Genomic DNA, 18,528 nt, shown 5'->3' with positions numbered 1-18,528 from the left:
AAAACGCGGGGAAATACTAGGGGCAAGGCCAGGGGACATGACGGGTAGAGCAGGGGAACAAAAGTCTGGGGGTCGGCCCGGGGGCCGGGCAAAACAGCATAGAGAGTCTGGTGGTCGGCCCGGGGGCCGGGCAAAACAGTACCGAGAGTCTGGGGGTCGGCCCAACGCCGGAACAGGAGTGGCGTCTGCTGGGACACCCGACGCTGGAACAGGGGAGGCGTCCAAGGGTGACTGCAGCCCAGGAGGTGGCGCCGGAGAACGCTGCAGCTCAGGAGATGGCGCCGGGGGAAGCTGCAGCTCTAAAGGTGGCGCCAGAGGATGCTGCAGCTCTGAGGAGGGCGCCGGAGGAAGCTGCAGCTCTGGAGGTGGCGCTAGAGGAAGCTGCAGCTCTGAAGAGGGCACTGGGGGAAGCTGCAGCTCCGGACGTGGCACCAGGGGACGCTGCACCTCTGAGGACTGCGCCAAGGGATGCTGCAGCGCTGGAGTTGGCCGAACTGCCAACAAGGTACGTGGAGCAGGCGTCGGCTGGACCGGCGACGAGGCACGGGGAGCAGGAGTCGGCCGCACTGCCAACGGGAAGGGGAGCAGGAGTCGGCCGGAACACCAACTGTCTCTCCGCAGGCAGGGGACATGGAGGCTGCGACCCAGCCACAGGGGAACTTGGAGGCTGCGGCAGAGGGGGACATGAAGGCTGCGGCCCAGCCACAGGGGAACCTGGAGGCTGCGGCCCAGCCACAGCGGAACATGAAGGCTGCGGCCCAGCCACTGGAGAACTTGAAGGCTGCGGCCCAGCCACAGGGGAACTTGGAGGCTGCCGCCCAGCCGGAGGGGAACATGGTTGCGGCCCAACCGGAACAGGAGACGGTTGTCACAGGTGTGTGCCAGTACGGTGCTGTGTGCTCCACCCCTCCCCCCTGTGTGTGTGCTTGCATGATTGAATTAATTGATTACACTTGTGTACCTGCACGGAGGACGGCGATTGGCGGAGTGTGAGTGTGTGGCGGTCTTTTTCTCCCCTTTCTCCTAGTGTGCAAGGAGAGCAGCCACAGAGAAGACCTCGAGAAAGGAGTGGTGTTGAGGATGGAACATGTACAGAGAGTAAAGAGACGAATCAGCAGCAATGAGCAGCGTGATGGCAGCATGACGGTGGAAGGACCAGAGAGGCCCAGTGCGAGGACACGAATCCAATCCACGATGGGTTGCAGCCGCCGAGAAGGAGAGAGAAAGAGAGGGAGGACGCCTTGTGAGACACGGGAGAGGTTGAAGTGCGCTTCACCTCTCCGTCCAGCTAAGTACCCCTCTCATACTCCATATTTATTTTACTTGCCTTGTCCTGGGTCTAAATGAAGGTTTATTCTTCGCCCTGGTCACGTTTATTTGTTTGATTTGGACTATTTCTTGGACTTGGATTCCTTTAGTTTTGTTTTGCAGTGCATGTTTAATTGACCAGAGGCAGAGGCAGAAACCAGTTGATGGACCAACAAAAGACAGTGAGACTTGATTCCTCTAACGGCACGCCGCTCTCTCTACCTTTAGACACCTTGTTCGGCTACGCCACCACCTACAACAAGACGTCAACCGGAGTTGATGGACTGCACCACCCTGCTGTTCTCTTTTAAACAAAGACTATTTAAGTTTGGACTCTTTTAAATCATGTTAATAAATTGTACACTTTGTTCCTCCCGTATCTGACTTATGGTCATTGGCAGAGTGCTCCTCACAAAACTCCTCATTTTTTACAAACGGGGGTCTACCAACCCCCCATTACACGGTTGCGGCCCAACCGGAACAGGAGATTTGCCTGCCAGCTTCCCTTTAGCAAGCCAGGAGGCCCTGACTGGCCTGGAGGTGGCTAGCCCCGCTCTGTAGGCCTGCTGAACCGAGCGGGCCCCCCCAGTGCCAGCCGGGTGCCCCAGAAAGGGTTGTCCTCTTCTGGGGGGGTTGGTGGCTGGGGGCGAGGCTTGGGCTGCTGGCAGCGGCGAGAGGATCCCCTCCTGGAGGGTCTTTCTGCAGGCAAGGCCGAGGCTGCTGACTCCTTTGCGGCAGTCTTCTTGGCCATGTAACAGAAGTACTCCAACAGAGTCATCATCCGGGGAGGGGACCTGTCTGCTGGGTCCATATTTGGTTGGTTCATTCTGTCAGGGTTGGGGAAGCAGGAGGACCCAAACGCAGACACCAAAGTTCAAAGCAACAAAAACTCTTTATTTCAAAACCAAACGAAAAAACAACACAGGAATCCAAAGTCCAAACGAAGGAAACAAAAACACAAAGTAGCAAGTCCTGGACACAAAAGTCTCAAAGTAGCAAAGGAATACAACTCAAAGAACAGAAAACCAAGGACTCACTGGGAATGTGGAGTAACAAGATATTTCATTTCATTTCATTTCATAACCTTTATTTAAACTCGGAGATATATTGAGGAGTAACCTCATTTACAATATAGCCGAGATGAAACACAAAACACACAAGGACAGAAGACAAGACATTTGAAACATACAAAAACATAACAGAATACCAGAATTTAAGGTGACTAGGGTAAATTGAAACATAGTTAAAAGCACGAGCAGTTAGAGGTAAAATAAGATGTAGTTATGGCTTTAAATTGTCCCATTGATAAAAGTGTGGTAAGTTTCAAATGATTCTGCAGAGTGTTCCAGGTTGTAGGTGCACAATAAGAGAAGCTGGTCTTTCCAAGTTCGGTGTTAACAGAGGGAACCTGCAGTGTGAGCCAGTCTTTTGAGCATGTGCAATAGAGACCTGCATTGAAAGATACTAGTGAGTTAATATACGATGGTAAGAGACCAGTAAGAGCTTTAAAAATAAATAAAATCCAGTGTCGATCACGCCTGTTAGATAGTGAGGGCCATCCAACTTTGGAATACAGGTCACAGTGATGAGTGTTGTAGCTGTCGCCAGTAATAAACCTCAGGGCTGAATGATAAACGGTGTCAAGTGGATGTAAAGTTGTGGCTGATGCATGCCTATATACGATGTCTCCATAATCTAAAACTGACATAAAAGTTGCTTCAATAAGTTTCTTCCTGCAGTGAAAAGAAAAGGATGATTTGTTTCTGTAAAAAAAGTCTATTTTTTGTCTTAGTTTAATGACCAGATTAGGTGATTTTGTCGTCTATCCAAAGTCCAAGATATTTATATTCAGAGACCTTTTCAATAGCTGTATCATTAATAGTGGAGATGATTTGCGTATTGTAAGTGATATTTTTTGAGCATAAATTTTGTTTTACCTGCATTAAGAACCAGTTTGTGATTATTGAGAGCAACTTGTAAGTCAGTGAAACAGTGCTGAAGAGCTTGAATAGCAGGGTGTACAGTCAGAAATGCAATACAAAATAGTGTCATCCGCGTAAAGATGAGTGTTACAGTCAGTTACAGTAGTTACAATGTCATTAATATACAGTGAAAATAAAACAGGGCCAAGGATTGAACCTTGGGGTACACCTTTTGTGATATTTAAAAATTTTGATTTGACATTACCGAAGGTCACACATTGCTGTCTGTCTGTGAGGTAACTTTGGAACCATTTAAAAGTAATGCTATCAAGTCCGATATTGAGAAGTTTGGTTAAGAGTAGTTTGTGGTCAACTGTATCGAAGGCTTTTGAAAGATCGATAAAGAGAGCAGCACAGTGTTTCTTTTTATCTAGAGCTAGGATGATATCGTTTAGAACAAGCGTTGCAGCGGTGGTGGTACTATGCTTTTCTCGGAAGCCAGATTGGTGAGTGCTCAGGATAGAGTGCTCTAAGAGAAATGTTTTAAGTTGATTATTTACCAATGATTCCAGTATTTTTGCCAGGCAGGATAATTTAGATATGGGCCTATAGTTATTAAGGTCGGCTGTTCCACCGCCTTTATGTAGGGGAGTTACTGAAGCAGATTTCCAAGCTTTAGGAACAGTACCAGAGAGAATAGAGAGGTGAAAAATATGTGTTATGTAATTTGCTATAAGTGGGGCAGCTAGTTTTAGGAAGTATAGATCAAGTTTGTCCTCGCCAACTGATTTCTTAGTGTCTATAGTTTGTAATGAATTGGCCACTTCATCAGAAGAGAACAGCTGTAAAGTGAAACGAGGCCTTGGTAACGTGATGATGTCAGGAACACTGGCAGAGATAGGGGGGCCTGTATAAGTATGGTCAAATAGATTACCAGCGGATGCAAAATGCTGATTGAAGGCAGTACATATTTCTGTGTCATCTGAGAGTGAGCGTCCATCAGGTGTAATGACAGTCGAGAGAGAAGGAGAAGATTCAGGTTAACAGAATTTATTGCCCTCCAGAATTTTGCTGGGATTGAATAGGCTTTAGGAATCAGTTTTAAATAATAATCAGACTTGGCCTTTCTTAATGCAGTGGTAAATTTATTTCTAAGTTGCCTAAATGCAAGCCAGTGACCTGGGTCCCCAGTATGCCTAGCAAGTATCTAGGCTTTATTTCTTTTTTTAAGTAAAGAAGATATTTCCGCCGAAAACCAGGGACTAGATCTATTCTGAATTCGATATTTTTTAAAAGGGGCATGTTTATCAACTATAGAATTAAAAGACTTAAAAAATAATCAAGGGCAAGATCCACATTAGGGATTTTAACAGTGTCATGAATATCACTATTCATCAGATCCCCTTAGGAAGGCCTGCTCATTGAAATGTTTCAGGTTCCGTTTGGACACCAGGGGCCTCATTTATCAAAGAGGGTGTAAAAAAAAAAAGACGAAAATGGCGTACACCCAAAATATTTACACCTTTTTCAGATCTATCAAACTGTGCGTACGCACAACTCTCCGCAATAAATCACACCGGACCCAAGAATGGTGCACACGTGAACACACCTCTTACTCCGCCCCCGGAACGCCTATATACAACTATATATGGTCAGCACGTGCATATTTAATTAGCCATGTGCGCTCTGTGGAGCGGCAACAAAGTGACAACAAAGTGACAACGAGGCGGGCGGAGGGGGGTCCGCCCGCTATTCAGACATCCCGCTATTCCGACATGTCTCTATTTAGACATCCCGCTATTTTGACATCCCTCTATCTAGACATGCCGGTAGTCCGACACTTTTTGATACCGCTATTCCGACACGTCGTCTTTTTTTTTTTTCTTTTTTTTTTTACAGCTGCGATACCCAGGCGCGTCTCTCTCTCTCTTTTCTTTTCAGCATGCCTATCACTGGTTTGATGAGGGAGTGATGTTCTTAATCTCAACAACTAAAATATCAAGTCACAAACAAAACTGACACACATGATAAACAAACAGAACTATGCTGCAGTGTGTTTGTCAAGTTAACCTGTCACCTCCAGCACCACGGACAGCGCCGCGGATGAGCCGCAGAGCTGCAGCAGCGTCTCTGGGCTTAGGGCCAGGGGCCTCATTTATCAAAATTGTAAGTAAGCAGTGTAAAACTGCTGCTACTAATTTTTTTGCTTAGGCCTATGGCGAAAAGACACCCAAAATATTTACACCTTTTTCAGATCTATCAAACTGTGCGTGCACAACTCTCCGCAATTTCTCTTTGATTAAATCAAACTGGATCCAAGAATGGTGCGCAGTTGCGCACATGAACACACCTCCGCCTCCGGAATGCCTAGACACAACCATATATGGTCAGCACGAGCATATTAATTAGCCATGTGCGCTCTGTGGAGCGGCAACAAAGTGACAACAAAGTGACAACGAAGACAACGGGCGGAGGGTGGGGGAAAGAAAGCGAGATACGGGCAATAAATCAGTCAGAAAAATGATCTTGCATTTTAATAAGCTACAATAAAAACAAAAACCTCCCAAATCTCAGCTGCCTGTGTGTTTTTAAACCTGGAGGGTTTGTTTTTTCTTCTTTAATAGGCCTATGTATTTGTGTATGAGAAACAGTGTCTCAGATGAAAAAATAAAAATAAAAATCAGAAGGACACGTCTGACTATAAGGTAATCAATCAATGTCGGAAAAGCGGAATGTTTGAAAAATAGTAAAGTGCCGCTACTCCGACAATGAAAAAAAAAATGTCGGAATAGTGGTACGCTTGAAAAATAATGTTAATGCCGCTATTCCGACAATTAGAAGTCAATGTTGAAATAGCGGCATGTCGGAATAGCAGCATGTAACCGGGCGGAGGACGGGGAAAAAAGCGGAACTTATCCGAGAGCAGATACACGGCGATATCGGGGAATAACTCAGTCAGAAAAATTATCTTGCATTTTAATAAGCTAAAATAAAAACAAAAACCTCCCAAATCTCAACAAAAGGGAGCAGAAAGAAGAAGATTCTTATGTAATCTGCCCCTTTATCCCAGAAAATCTTTTTTTTTTTTTTTTTTTACCTAGATGTTAAAACAATGTAGGAGGCAGGACGATAGTTACCATTACTTTGCACGCCTTTCCACTACACAGTTACAGCTCTATACTGGACTCGGTTTAGGTAATTTTCCATTACAGCTGAGTCCTTCACAGTTCCTCCTCAGGGTCGCGTTGTCTCGCTCTTTATTCTCTCCTCTCGTCAGCTCCAAACACACGTGCACCTCGTTAACTCAGGTGACAGAATAATAACAGTCTAGGCTGCAGATCAGTGTGCGCTGCTGCCGATGTGTTTTTAAACTTGGATGGTTTAATCCTTGTCGGACGTCACACATAGCCTAATCAAAAAAGCAAAATCCTCAATCCGCTCTGTTTATCAATTAACATAGAGCCTAGTGTTATTATAGAGCAGGTTGGATTGCCAGGATAAACGGTCCACCACTATAGTCCTTGGGCCAGACCAGATACCGGTATCACTTGAATGGGCAAAACCTTACCTATACTAAATTGTTTTTAGGGTCAATATAAGTAAATTAAAATATGATAGCCTTTTCATAGGAGCAGCTTTTTATATATTTTTCGCATTTCGTTATTTTCCCCTATAGGCAGATTGTCATTAATTCCAAAATGAACACAGATGGCCAATAACACATTAAAAGTCATTTAACACTCTTTTTGGACATCACACATCATAGTTTTTTCATGGTCCTTCGAGCCGGAGCAAACACCCATGCTGGAAAATGGACCTGAACGTGTAAACGGGGCAAATACACATGGAATCGGATATTGTTAGATCAGATTCAGGCCCCCGTATACTGTATGTGGAAGGCTGTCTTTACAGTACAGGCCTTGATGCCCAATTCCAATTTGTTGCCTTTTTGTCTGTCTATTTACATTTTCTATCAGAAGTGACCCATATCTGATATCTGCCTTTACACCTGCTTTGTTTGTGTGAAACCACCCGCTGGAAATAAACTAGTTATTTCTTTCTTCTTCTTTTTTTTAAGATGGGAGTTTGTCACGTTATGATTCCATAATCATTTTAAACAAAGGTGAGTCTGGTGCTCAGAGTTTATATCCAACCCGTCACTGTTTACAAAGTGAACACCTAGTCTGTCCTTAGTAAAAAAAGTCAGTGAAGTGCCTGCGAGGAGCGGAGCTGTTATGAGATGAGCAGCTGACAGTGATGGTGGTAGTTTGCCACCGTTCAATCCTCCATCACTCAAGTGAGGACAGGACAAAGCCTCTTGCACACATTTGTGTACATTGTTTGATTTTCCTGTCTTGATTTCTAATGGGCTCGATTCAGTTTTTGCCAGCAGGAAAACGAAATCTGGTGTTTGTCCCGCGCGCTCTCTCTTTTCACACTCCCTTGCTTGCCCTTGTATCGATCCGCATAGACTTGACAAAAACAGACACGTAGACACCATGAAAATGAAACACTATTCCTGTGACAACTGGCCAAGGTAGTCCCGGTCAGCCCCACGTGTCAATCACAGGCTACAGAGGTATCTGATTAATTTCCACATATAACGGGGGCAAATCGGAATTGGGCCACTTGAACCATGCTGTGTAAAGACAGCCGAAATAAATCAGATACAAATCGGATATCTGCCAATACGTCTGTAGACAGATTTATTTAGTGAATGCACAGTCTTTCAGCCAAGCAGTTGCCTCCTGATTTGCTGTGTGGAGGGTGACCAGTCCTCCTCTCAGTCGTTGGAGAGGGCAGGCTTCAATGATGTGTTCCATGGTCTGCTCCTCTCCACAAGAGCACAGTGGGCTAGGGCTGCTGCCCCATCTGTGAAGGCTGGCCAAGCACGGGCCATGTCCAGTCTTGAACCTTGAGGGTTGACCACTGTCTCCTTGGGAGGTCGGTGCCGGGGACCTGTTAGGGTCTAACAGTGTTTATTAGGGACCTCGTTGGATGCCCACTCCTTTTTCTAGGCTGATTGGGTGGTGAAGTCAGCTGGTGGAGTGTTCTTCCAGATAGGACGTCTGGATGGGAGTCGAGCAGTGGGTGGGTTGAAGATGTCTTCATGAACTGGTAGGTGGGGGGAGTTTTCAACCTTTTGAAGCATCTTTTGAGTGGATGCTACTCGCCGGATGTGTGGGGGTGCAATGTTTGATAGAATGGGGAGCCAGGGGAGTGGTGTTGAGTGTATTGTTCCAGTAATGATTTGCATGGTTGTGTTAAGCTGGGTGTCCACGTGGTGTGTGTGGGACGACCTGGACCATACAGGAGCACAATATTCTGCTGCTGAATATGCAAGGGCCAGTGATGAGGTTCGAAATGTAGAGGTTGAAGCACCCCATTTTGCACCGGCAAGCTTGCTGAGCAGGTTGTTCCTGGACTTCACCTTGGCCGCCGTTCCTTTTAAGTGATCCTTGAAGGAAAGGGTCCTGTCAAGGGTCACTCCAAGGTAGGTTGGATTTGGGACATGCTTGAGTGGGAGCCCGCTTAGTAGACAGACAGATCGGATCTTTCCTGGCAATGCGTGTCATACGTCATCAATAATAATATTAATTCCCGTGCCCACACGTTTTGCTGAAGGTTATTGACATGTGCGGTCAGTGTCAATAATACCTAGGCCAGTTGTCACAGGAATTATAGTGTTTCATTTTCATGGTGTCAGAGTGTCTGTTTTTGTCAAGTCTAAGCAGATCAATACGAGGGCAAGCGAGGGAGTGTGAAAAACGAGAGCGCACGAGACACACACCAGATTTCGTTTGAGAAAGGCCCAAAGTTGTTAAAGTGAGACTCTCTAACAAGGACAAAACCTTTGATACCTATGCCATCTTAGATGATGGATCGGAGTGCACAATGTTGTTACCTGGTACAGAAGAATATCTGGGCTTGGAGGGAGAGCCTGAGCAACTTGAGCTTCGTACAGTGAGGCAACAGACCGAGAAACTTGAAGGAAGAAGAACCTTAGATTATCCGCTGCCTCGAGCTTTCACATCCACCACCTTTTGTTCAAATTTTGTTGATCAGCGCTCATCATTGTTCAGTTACCAAAATAAAGGACTGAACTGATATCTGGATCCAGTGTTTTAATGTGCACACCACATGGTTGTTCTGTGAGCCGGCACCACCACCACCCAACCCAGCATAGTTTTTTCATTGTCAATAAAGGTGTCTGTCTGTCTGTCCGTCCGTCCGTCCGTCCGTCCGTCCGTCTAATTTGCCTCTACACCAATTGAATAAGGTATTGGGAAGAAATATAATCATTCCCCCTCTCTCTGCCTCCCCCTTTCCTGTCTATCTCTACTATGTGCTATCAAATAAAGGCAAAAAAGACCCCCCCCCCCAAAAAAAAAAAAAAAATCTTTAAAAAAAAATACATTGCAATGATTTAGACCTGACAATCGGCTAATTGAAGCTTATTTACACCTATATTAGATAAATAACTTGAAACACTACTCAGGGGTTTATTACAAGTCTCTATGGCTGGCCATTAGTTCACACCCAAAGGAGAGGATATGATGAAAGAAAGATGATTTCCAGGGAAGGCACTTTTTTCGTTTCTGAACAGCAACAGTCTATTACTTTAAGAGGTGATAAATACTATAAAGCTGCCAGTCAGCAAGGTCTATCATATCAAAACTTAATCTAGGGGTGTATAGGAATAAAAAAATCACAACTAGAATTTGCCCTCCCAGGTGATACCGATATGTGAAATTTTGGGTCTTGGCCCAAGGACTACTACCACAGTTACTTCAAAAAATCCTACTGTGCTCTTCTAAATGTACTCCGCGCTCCTCTCTCCCTCTCACACTGCAGTTCTCTGACTCAGCAACGGTGTCGCCAATTCCTCCTGTTCCTCAAAAAAGGCGTAAATCATGGTACGCCAGGGTCAAAATGGGTGTAAATGTCTGCACTTTTCCCCGTCAGGTTTCGGCTTGATAGATCCCAAATTTGGCGGGGAAAAGTGCGTACGCACAAAACGGGGGGAAAAGGGTGTAAAAAAAGGTGTATCCACAATGATAAATGAGGCCCCTGGCGTGGACCTAATTTTGTCAATTTGGTTGTTCTAATGCAAGCTATTGGGCAATGGTCACTAAAACCAAGTTCAAATACTCCAGAGTGAGAAATTTTCTCTCTTCGGTTCGTTAAAATCAAGTCAATCAGAGATGACTTTGAGGGATCTTTTAACTCATTGGCTGCCAGCCATTTTCAGAGCAGAGAGCCCCATACTGCCAGCCATTTTAGAGCATTTTGAACGATCTTATAAGACCCACAGAATATTGTGTTATATGTATGTATGTAAACACCGAAACTACCAAGAGAAAGAGTAGACTCTTCGTTCAATAGGAAAAAAAAGTTTGTTTCTACCTTTTTCCGTTCTTTTGTAAACAGCAGTAGAACATAGGCTGGTTTCGCCAAAAACACCAGTTTTTGACCAAAACACTGAGAAAATAAGCTTTTTGTGGAAAGAAACGTGTCAAGCAGAACAGTGACTTTGACGTTGATATTTTTTGCTTTAGTGACACCTCACACATCTGAACAGTGTTCTCCTTCTATAAAACAACAAAAACAACACAGAGAAAGGACTTTTGATGGCAAAATAATAATTTATTTACAAATATCAGTAAAAATATTATAAAAAATATATAAAAACTTTTTTGTACGTCTGTAGCTGTCACATGACCTCTGCCCCATGGTCGACCACTGCTTGATCCACGACCTGTAAATTATAGAAATATATATAATTACCATAAAAATACATCTCTTATAGTTGTAGTCAAGTGTGATGTGGAGTCTTTTTTTTTTAAGCTTTCCGCCGGCGATCAAAGCGATCCGCCCTTAGCGCGCTAGCAAGTTAGCTCGCTAGCAAGTTAGTTTATTTAATTTTTTTTTACCATTGATGTATTATATCATTACCTTCATGTCTTTCTGGAGCGTGGGGACGAGTCTCTGCTGCTCCTGGTTGATCCGGACGGAACCGCTCATCTGACGAATCCGGGTCACCGAGCCGTCAGCTGCTGACTCTCTCACCGGCCGCTCGGCCCGGCTTGATCGCCGGTGTCCAGCGTCGGTGTCGGTCGTCGGTGTCTTTTTCAATGATCTCCGTCGTTTTCTCACGATCGCGACCCTCTTCCTCTCCGAACTACCGCGACACATACGGTACATAATGTGCCAACGTGCGGAACACATAGGCTCCGATAAGTTTCTTATATCTCTTGTCATCTCGCTTCTTCTCATAATCAATGCTGATCTCTCATCCAAAGGGGGCACTGCTGCCACCTACAGGACAGCTACACGTCTTTACACTAGTTTACAAGCCTGATATTGATGGACAAGCTCCACCAGACCATCCTCCAGCCCCTCCCGTTGAAAAACGCAATTGAGGTCTATCGACGTCAATGGCAGTGAACGGTTGTAATTAGATTGACGTCTATAGACGTCAATGGCAGCCAATGAGTTAAGTTTGGTCTGGTAAGATCAGTGATTACTTGAGAGAGATTAATATTCGCACATACCCCTTTTAAATGATCAGATGCGGAGTTTAACCAGTTTAAGTTAAGATCACCTGATCACTCTGAATTTTTAGATGGAGCTAACAGGTCGGCTAATTTGTCAACAGCTGAGGCGGAAGCAGATGGGGGTCTGTATACGCCAACGACGGTAATGACAGTTTTTTTGCAACACAGACATTTAGAGCTAAAAACTCAACACACTTATCTACTGTGACAGCATTAACTCTTTTGCGACCACACTAATTCCTCAGCACATCCGCTCAGGACCACATGTTTTTGGCTATTTGTTTACCTTTTTCTCACGTCGAGCCGAACTCTGTACATCACCTAGAAACAAACGGTTTTCACGTGGTTGAAGAGTGACTTTACAACGTGCTCCTCGAAAAAACGGTGAGTTTTTCCGCCGTTTCGTTCGTGAGTACGAAGGAGAAGAAGAGAGCTGGGTTTCTCCCGCTCTAGTTTCAGAGAAAACCGCACTTTTGTGTCAAGTGGCAATCTGCTCATTTTACCGGTACTCTGCAGTGTGGCATGTCTCCCAAATCATTTCTACGGCTAAATAAGGGGAGCGTGCCTATGTTCCCTCACCCCTATGTTCCCTCAGCCCTATGTTCCCTCTGGACTCTCTCTACCTATCTGGACTCTGTCTATCTGGCCTGTCTAGCCTCTACCTGGTCTTTTTACTAAACTTAACCAACTCCTTTCTTCATTGCCTAAACCCAACCAATGGTGGGACCAAAGGGCTGTGGGAATAGGGCCTAATTTTCAGTGACAACAAAAGTTAGAAATGAGGGAACATAGGGCTGAGGGAACATAGGGCCTAATTTTCAGTGACGACAAAAGTTAGAAATGAGGGAACATAGGGCTGAGGGAACATAGGGCTGTGGGAACATAGGGATGACCCCCTAAAGAAGTATATTTGTAGGTAAATCTGGGGGGTGTGGCAGCGTGGAGAGCAGCGGTGCAGCGGTGTGGGTCTCTGGCCGCAGCGGAGCAGCTCCGTGACACTGCTGTGTGACTGGCCGCCGGTGGGTGCTCTGGGGCGGGGGCGGCCGGTCACAGCACCCGCTGCTCAGCGCCCGCTCCGCTGCACCGTGAAAACAGCAGAGATAACGGGCTTTCAGATCCGAGTCTCCAAACCAGAAATGTTTGTAACAGCACCGGAAAAAGTCGCCAGATTTGTCGTCGGTCGCTTTTGTCAAAAGAGGGTTGGGAAAGTCGCCACCTTTTTCCGGTCGAGAACCATGGCCTCGGACTTAGAGGTGCTGATTCTCATCCCAGCTGCTTCACACTCGGCTGCAAACCGCCCCAGTGCATGCTGAAGGTCCTGGCTCGAGGGAGCCAACAAGACCACATCATCTGCAAAAAGCAGAGATGAAATCAAGTGGCTCCCGAACCGTACCCCCTCCGGCCCTTGGCTGCACCTAGAAATTCTGTCCATAAAAATAATGAACAGAACCGGTGACAAAGGGCAGCCCTGCCGGAGTCCAACACACACCGGGAACAGGTCTGACTTACTGCCGGCAATGCGAACCAAGCTCCTGCTCCGGTCATACAGGGACCGTACAGCCCTCAGCAGAGGGCCTCCGACCCCATACTCTCGGAGCACCTCCCACAGGATGCCACGTGGGACACGATCGAACGCCTTCTCCAAGTCCACAAAACACATGTGGACTGGTTGGGCAAACTCCCATGCGCCCTCGAGCACCCTGCAGAGGGTGTAGAGCTGGTCCAGTGTTCCACGGCCAGGACGAAAACCGCATTGTTCCTCCTGAATCCGAGGTTCGACTATCGGCCGAATTCTCCTCTCCAGCACCCTGGAATAGACTTTCCCCGGGAGGCTGAGGAGTGTGATCCCCCGGTAGTTGGAACACACCCTCCGGTCCCCCTTTTTGAAGAGAGGGACCACCACCCCGGTCTGCCAGTCCAGAGGCACTGTCCCCGACTGCCACGCGATGCTGCAGAGGTGTGTCAGCCACGACAGCCCCGCAACATCCAGAGACTTGAGGTACTCAGGGCGGATCTCATCCACCCCCGGTGCCTTGCCACTGAGGAGCTTTCTGGACTACCTCAGTGACTTCAGCTTGGGTGATGAATGAATCAACCTCTGAATCCTCAGCCTCTGCTTCCTCGACTGAAGGCGTGTAAGTGGGATTGAGGAGATCCTCGAAGTATTCGTGTAGTAGTAGTCGAGGTCAACAGCTCCCCTCCTCCACTGTAAACAGTGTTGGCGGAGCACTGCTTCCCCCTCCTGAGGCGCCGGATGGTTTGCCAGAATTTCCTCGAGGCCGACCGGTAGTCCTCCTCCATGGCCTCCCCGAACCTTTCCCAGACCCGAGTTTTTGCTTCCGTGACCGCCCTGGCTGCCGTCCGCTTGGCCTGCCGGTACCCGTCAGCTGCCTCAGGAGTCCCCTGAGCCAGCCAGGCTCGGTAGGACTCCTTCAGCTTGACGGCATCCCTTACTTCCGGTGTCCACCACTGGGTTCCGGGATTGCCACCGCGACAGGCACCGGAGACCTTACGGCCACAGCTCCGGACGGCCGCGTTAACAATGGAAGTGGAGAACATGGTCCAATCGGACTCAATGTCTCCGGCCTCCCTCGGAATCCGGTCAAAGCTCTCCCGGAGGTGGGAGTTGAAGACCTCCCTGACGGGATTCTGCCAGACGTTCCCAGCAGACCCTCACGATACGCTTGGGTCTTCCAGGTCTGACCAGCTTCCTCCCCTGCCAGCGGATCCAACTCACCACCAGGTGGTGATCAGTTGCACAGCAGCCCCTCTCTTCACCTGAGTGTCCAAGACATACGGCCGGAGATCAGATGACACGACTACAAAGTCGATCATTGACCTCCGGCCTAGGGTGTCCTGGTGCCACGTGCACTGATGGACACCCTTATGCTTGAACATGACTGTGGCTAGCACAGAAGTCCAATAACAGAACACCACTCGGGTTCAGATCGGGGAGGCCGTTCCTCCCAATCACACCTCACCAGGTAGCACTGTCGCTGCCCACATGAGCGTTGAAGTCCCCCAACAGAACGATGGAGTCCCCAGCTGGGGCACTTTCCAGCACCCCTCCCAGGGCCTCCAGGAAGGCCGGGTACCCTGCACTGCCGTTCGGGCCCGTAGGCCGAAACGACAGTGAGAGACCTATCCCTGACCCGAAGGCGCAGGGAAGCGACCCACTCGTTAAGTGGGGAGAACTCCAACACATGGCGGCTGAGCTGGGGAGCTATGAGCAAGTCCACACCAGCTCGCCACCTCTCACCATGGGCAACTCCAGAGTGGAAGAGAGTCCAACCTCTCTCAAGGAGTTGGGTTCCAGAGCCCAGGCTGTGCGTGGAGGTGAGCCCGACTATCTCTTGCCGATACCTCTCAACCTCCCGCACAAGCTCAGGCTCTTTCCCCCCCAGCGAGGTGACATTCCATGTCCCTAAATCTCAACACGGCAGCAAAATGCAGTCATCCACCCTGACAGTCCTGCTCTTGGGACATCCACAGCTGCTTTTCAGTGCCAGTTCGTCCCTGCTGTGTTAATTCAGGTGGAGTTTCCATTACGCGTGCCGACGGCCTTTGATCTGACGTCAGATGTGATTAAATGGTGGTTATTGTGGATATTTATTGCATTGAAATGTGCCTGGAACTGTGGAAACCTGCCTCTATTTGGCAAACTGGTCCCTGCAGCTATTTCATAGCTGTAGGGATCAGTGCCCGATGCGATTGCCCGTGGCCCTAATAATCGTCCTGATTGTCTGATAGTCTGTGTACATTTGTCGGGCTGATCTTCAATCACAGACTGCGCTGCATTACTGATCATCACCCGGTCACCCTGTTTGTCACAGCTACAGCTGTCGGTCTAACTTCAGCTTGTCACTTCCCTGTCCCTCCTCTCTCTCTCTGTCTGCCCGTTTTACAGTAGGCTAACTCCATCTGACGAGGTTCAGCATCACATCAGGTTCATAAAGGTCTCCCTTTGGCTCTGTGCTAAAACAAGGGATGGCTTCATCACTTCTGTCATAATCAGATATGTTTATGTGAACTATCCGAGCAGTAAACTCTGTGAAACCGCTGATGGAAACGCGCACAGCCGTCTACAGGCGGCAGCGCGCAGTGATACGGAGGGAGAGAAAATAGCGCCAAGCGATTGCGAGGTCAGACTTTTTCGTGGACAACGGTTTTGTGATGCAAATGTATCACTCTTTTGAACGCATATTGTTTTGAGAGGCAAAACGCTTTATTTTCGTGACCCCAGCCAACTAGTCGGACTACATTCGTCAGCACCGAAACCAGGCCGGAACTCCGCTCACGGGACGCAGTCCGGGGAAAGTCACTGTCACAGCACGTAACTGGTGATGGGGATGCCATATAGATTCATATCAAAAGACCCGAACTATCCCTTTAACCACTCCCTTCACACGCCTAAACCCAACCGGGGGCATCGTGATAAGCCAATCAGAGGCCTAATAAGGCGGGTCTTGGCGTGGCCATAGTAGGAAAAACATTTTTGCAAACAGGAGGGAGAACACAGGAAGACAAGATAGGAACTTCAAAATAAAACAGGAAACAACTCAACACAAAGAAACAGACACCAAGACCAGACACAGAGACACAGACCATGACAGTAAATGCACGGGGGAAACGGGGGGAAGTGAGTGGGAGTTACTCAGTACTTGTGTGAAATAAGGGACAACTTTCACGGAACGGGAGTGGTAGGTACGCTCTAAGTCGCGGGCCGTATTATGTAGTGGCATCACAAATGGACTGAGCCAGTCACCAGGTTGACAGGAGCTGTCATGTCACATTTCAAACAGCTGTCAAAAGTTCAGTTATCAAGACAAAAAGTCTGAAAATACACATATTTCATCTTGACAGCATGGAGATGTTGGTCATTTGTTTTTAACAATACTTTATTTGCTCCTTAAGTGAAAAACCTATGTTTAAAAATGTCATTCTTAAATCACATACATGGACCTTTGTGCAAACGTTGGTGAATTTTAATGCATTGGAAGTAGGATTTCCGTGGAAGAGGAAGAAGAAGAACAGGCAAAACAACAACAATAATAATAAACGTGTTAATCATTAAATCACACTAATCAAGTAGAAGTTGCGTTAGGTGCCTCCAAAGTCAAATGGTAAAAGAAGAGGCCTGAACCTCCCTCCAGCGTCATAAAATTATTGATACAGTTCATGATAGTTCTAAACCAAAGGGCTGTAGTGCTTCCACTACTTACAAGCAAGCTGTTATAATTATTTTTGTTTAGTTTTGTTCTGTTCTGCAGTTTCAGTCAGTCATTACAGATGTTTGAATTTAAGTAATTGTAACACTGTATACTGAAGTTTTGCATTTTCAAATATGTGACATACACACCTACATTTCACATTTTAACATTATGGCTTGCAGTGTTGTTAACATTTCAAAGTAGGTTTAGGGGTTAGGGTCAGTGTTAGGTCAATTATTGTCAGCAAAGACATCCCTAAAACTGTTAATCATATCTATCCAGATTAAGTACCCAGTCATAAGGAGTGCACACCAAACCAGATTAAGTTGAAGTTAATATTTATCTATAAAGTATAATAATTTTTGCCTTGGTTGAGACTTCTAAGGGAGAAGGTGAGCGTTTACACTGACAGCAGAGATAAAACATGAGGACAGGTCTGATTGTCTTGTCTCTGATGCCATAGATTAGAGCACTCAGACATCTTGGGAAGATTATAAAAAACACATAAAGGACATTTTGTATGCGTACAAATATTATTCTGTCCAGGACTTTAGAGAATGCTATGAGTATGGGGTTGTGTATAGTTGATGAGAGACTGAGGCCCAGCTGCACCAGATGCAGCAGCAGTGTGTTCTGAGCCTTTCTGGCTGAAGCTTTGTCTGTAGAGGCTGACCTGGCTGCTACCACCACACCAACATAGGAGTAAATGACTGTCACACCAGCTGTAACAAACAGGAAAGAAGTGAAGGCTTTGTCATAAACATCTGACACTGGGTTAAGTGACATCGCCATGATAGAGCAAAAGTCCTTCATCTGCAGGTTCTGCAGTTCTTCAAATGGAAAATCTAACAGCAAAAGAACTCGAGTGAGAACGTTTAGCGAACCGAGGGCCCAAACTAAAATGATGGCCACTCCTGTGTTTCTGATGGTGATAATAGTTGCTTGTCTCAGTGGGTAACACACAGCTACATATCTCTCCAGAGACATCACCACCAGTGTTAGAGGAGAAATCACAGATGAGAGATTTCCAAAAAGGCTGACAACACCACACACAGGATACGTTAGTCTTATTCTACAGACAGCTATGAGGTACATCAACTGGCTCAGAGCCAAATTTATCGTGTCAGCAAAAAGTAGGTTATACAGAAGAATATACCGAGAGGTCTCACAAAACATTTGTTTACTCCTCAAGGTGAATAACAAAGTCCCATTAATGAAGAGAAACACACAGGATGGTACTGTAGACACAAGAGAAAACAACACTAATCCCATTAAGCCTTGATATTGTAGTCCAACAGTGATGTTGGTCTGAGACTGATTAGTGTACATTTTAGAATAGCACTTACAAATAGTAGCCTGATGGTGTATCAGCAGAATGTTCTCTAGTCTGTGTTGAGCTCCAATTGTATGACAGTGAAAATCTTGCAACAGTTTATAAGCTGAGTCCTCACACCCATTTTGGGTGACACCATGACATGGGTAACATGTTAGTGTGGGTGGGGTAGTTGAACAATATTCCAATTTCCTGGT

At 46.6% G+C, this 18,528-nt stretch overlaps 1 protein-coding gene across 1 annotated transcript; it reads right to left on the bottom strand.

The window, feature by feature from the left end:
* Window positions 1-16,529: 16,529 nt before the first annotated feature.
* Window positions 16,530-18,270, bottom strand: LOC310996588 (odorant receptor 131-2-like; the record flags this gene model as incomplete). The annotated part of the gene is made up of 2 exons (XM_083986010.1): window positions 16,530-16,567; window positions 17,409-18,270. The coding sequence occupies 2 exons, from the start codon at window positions 18,268-18,270 to the stop codon at window positions 16,530-16,532; spliced, it is 900 nt and encodes a 299-aa protein (XP_083842136.1).
* Window positions 18,271-18,528: the final 258 nt, after the last annotated feature.

Source organism: Trachurus trachurus (assembly GCF_905171665.1).
Source record: "Trachurus trachurus genome assembly, chromosome: 14".
NCBI lineage: Eukaryota > Metazoa > Chordata > Actinopteri > Carangiformes > Carangidae > Trachurus > Trachurus trachurus.
This window is presented reverse-complemented; position numbering and strand designations above follow the sequence as displayed.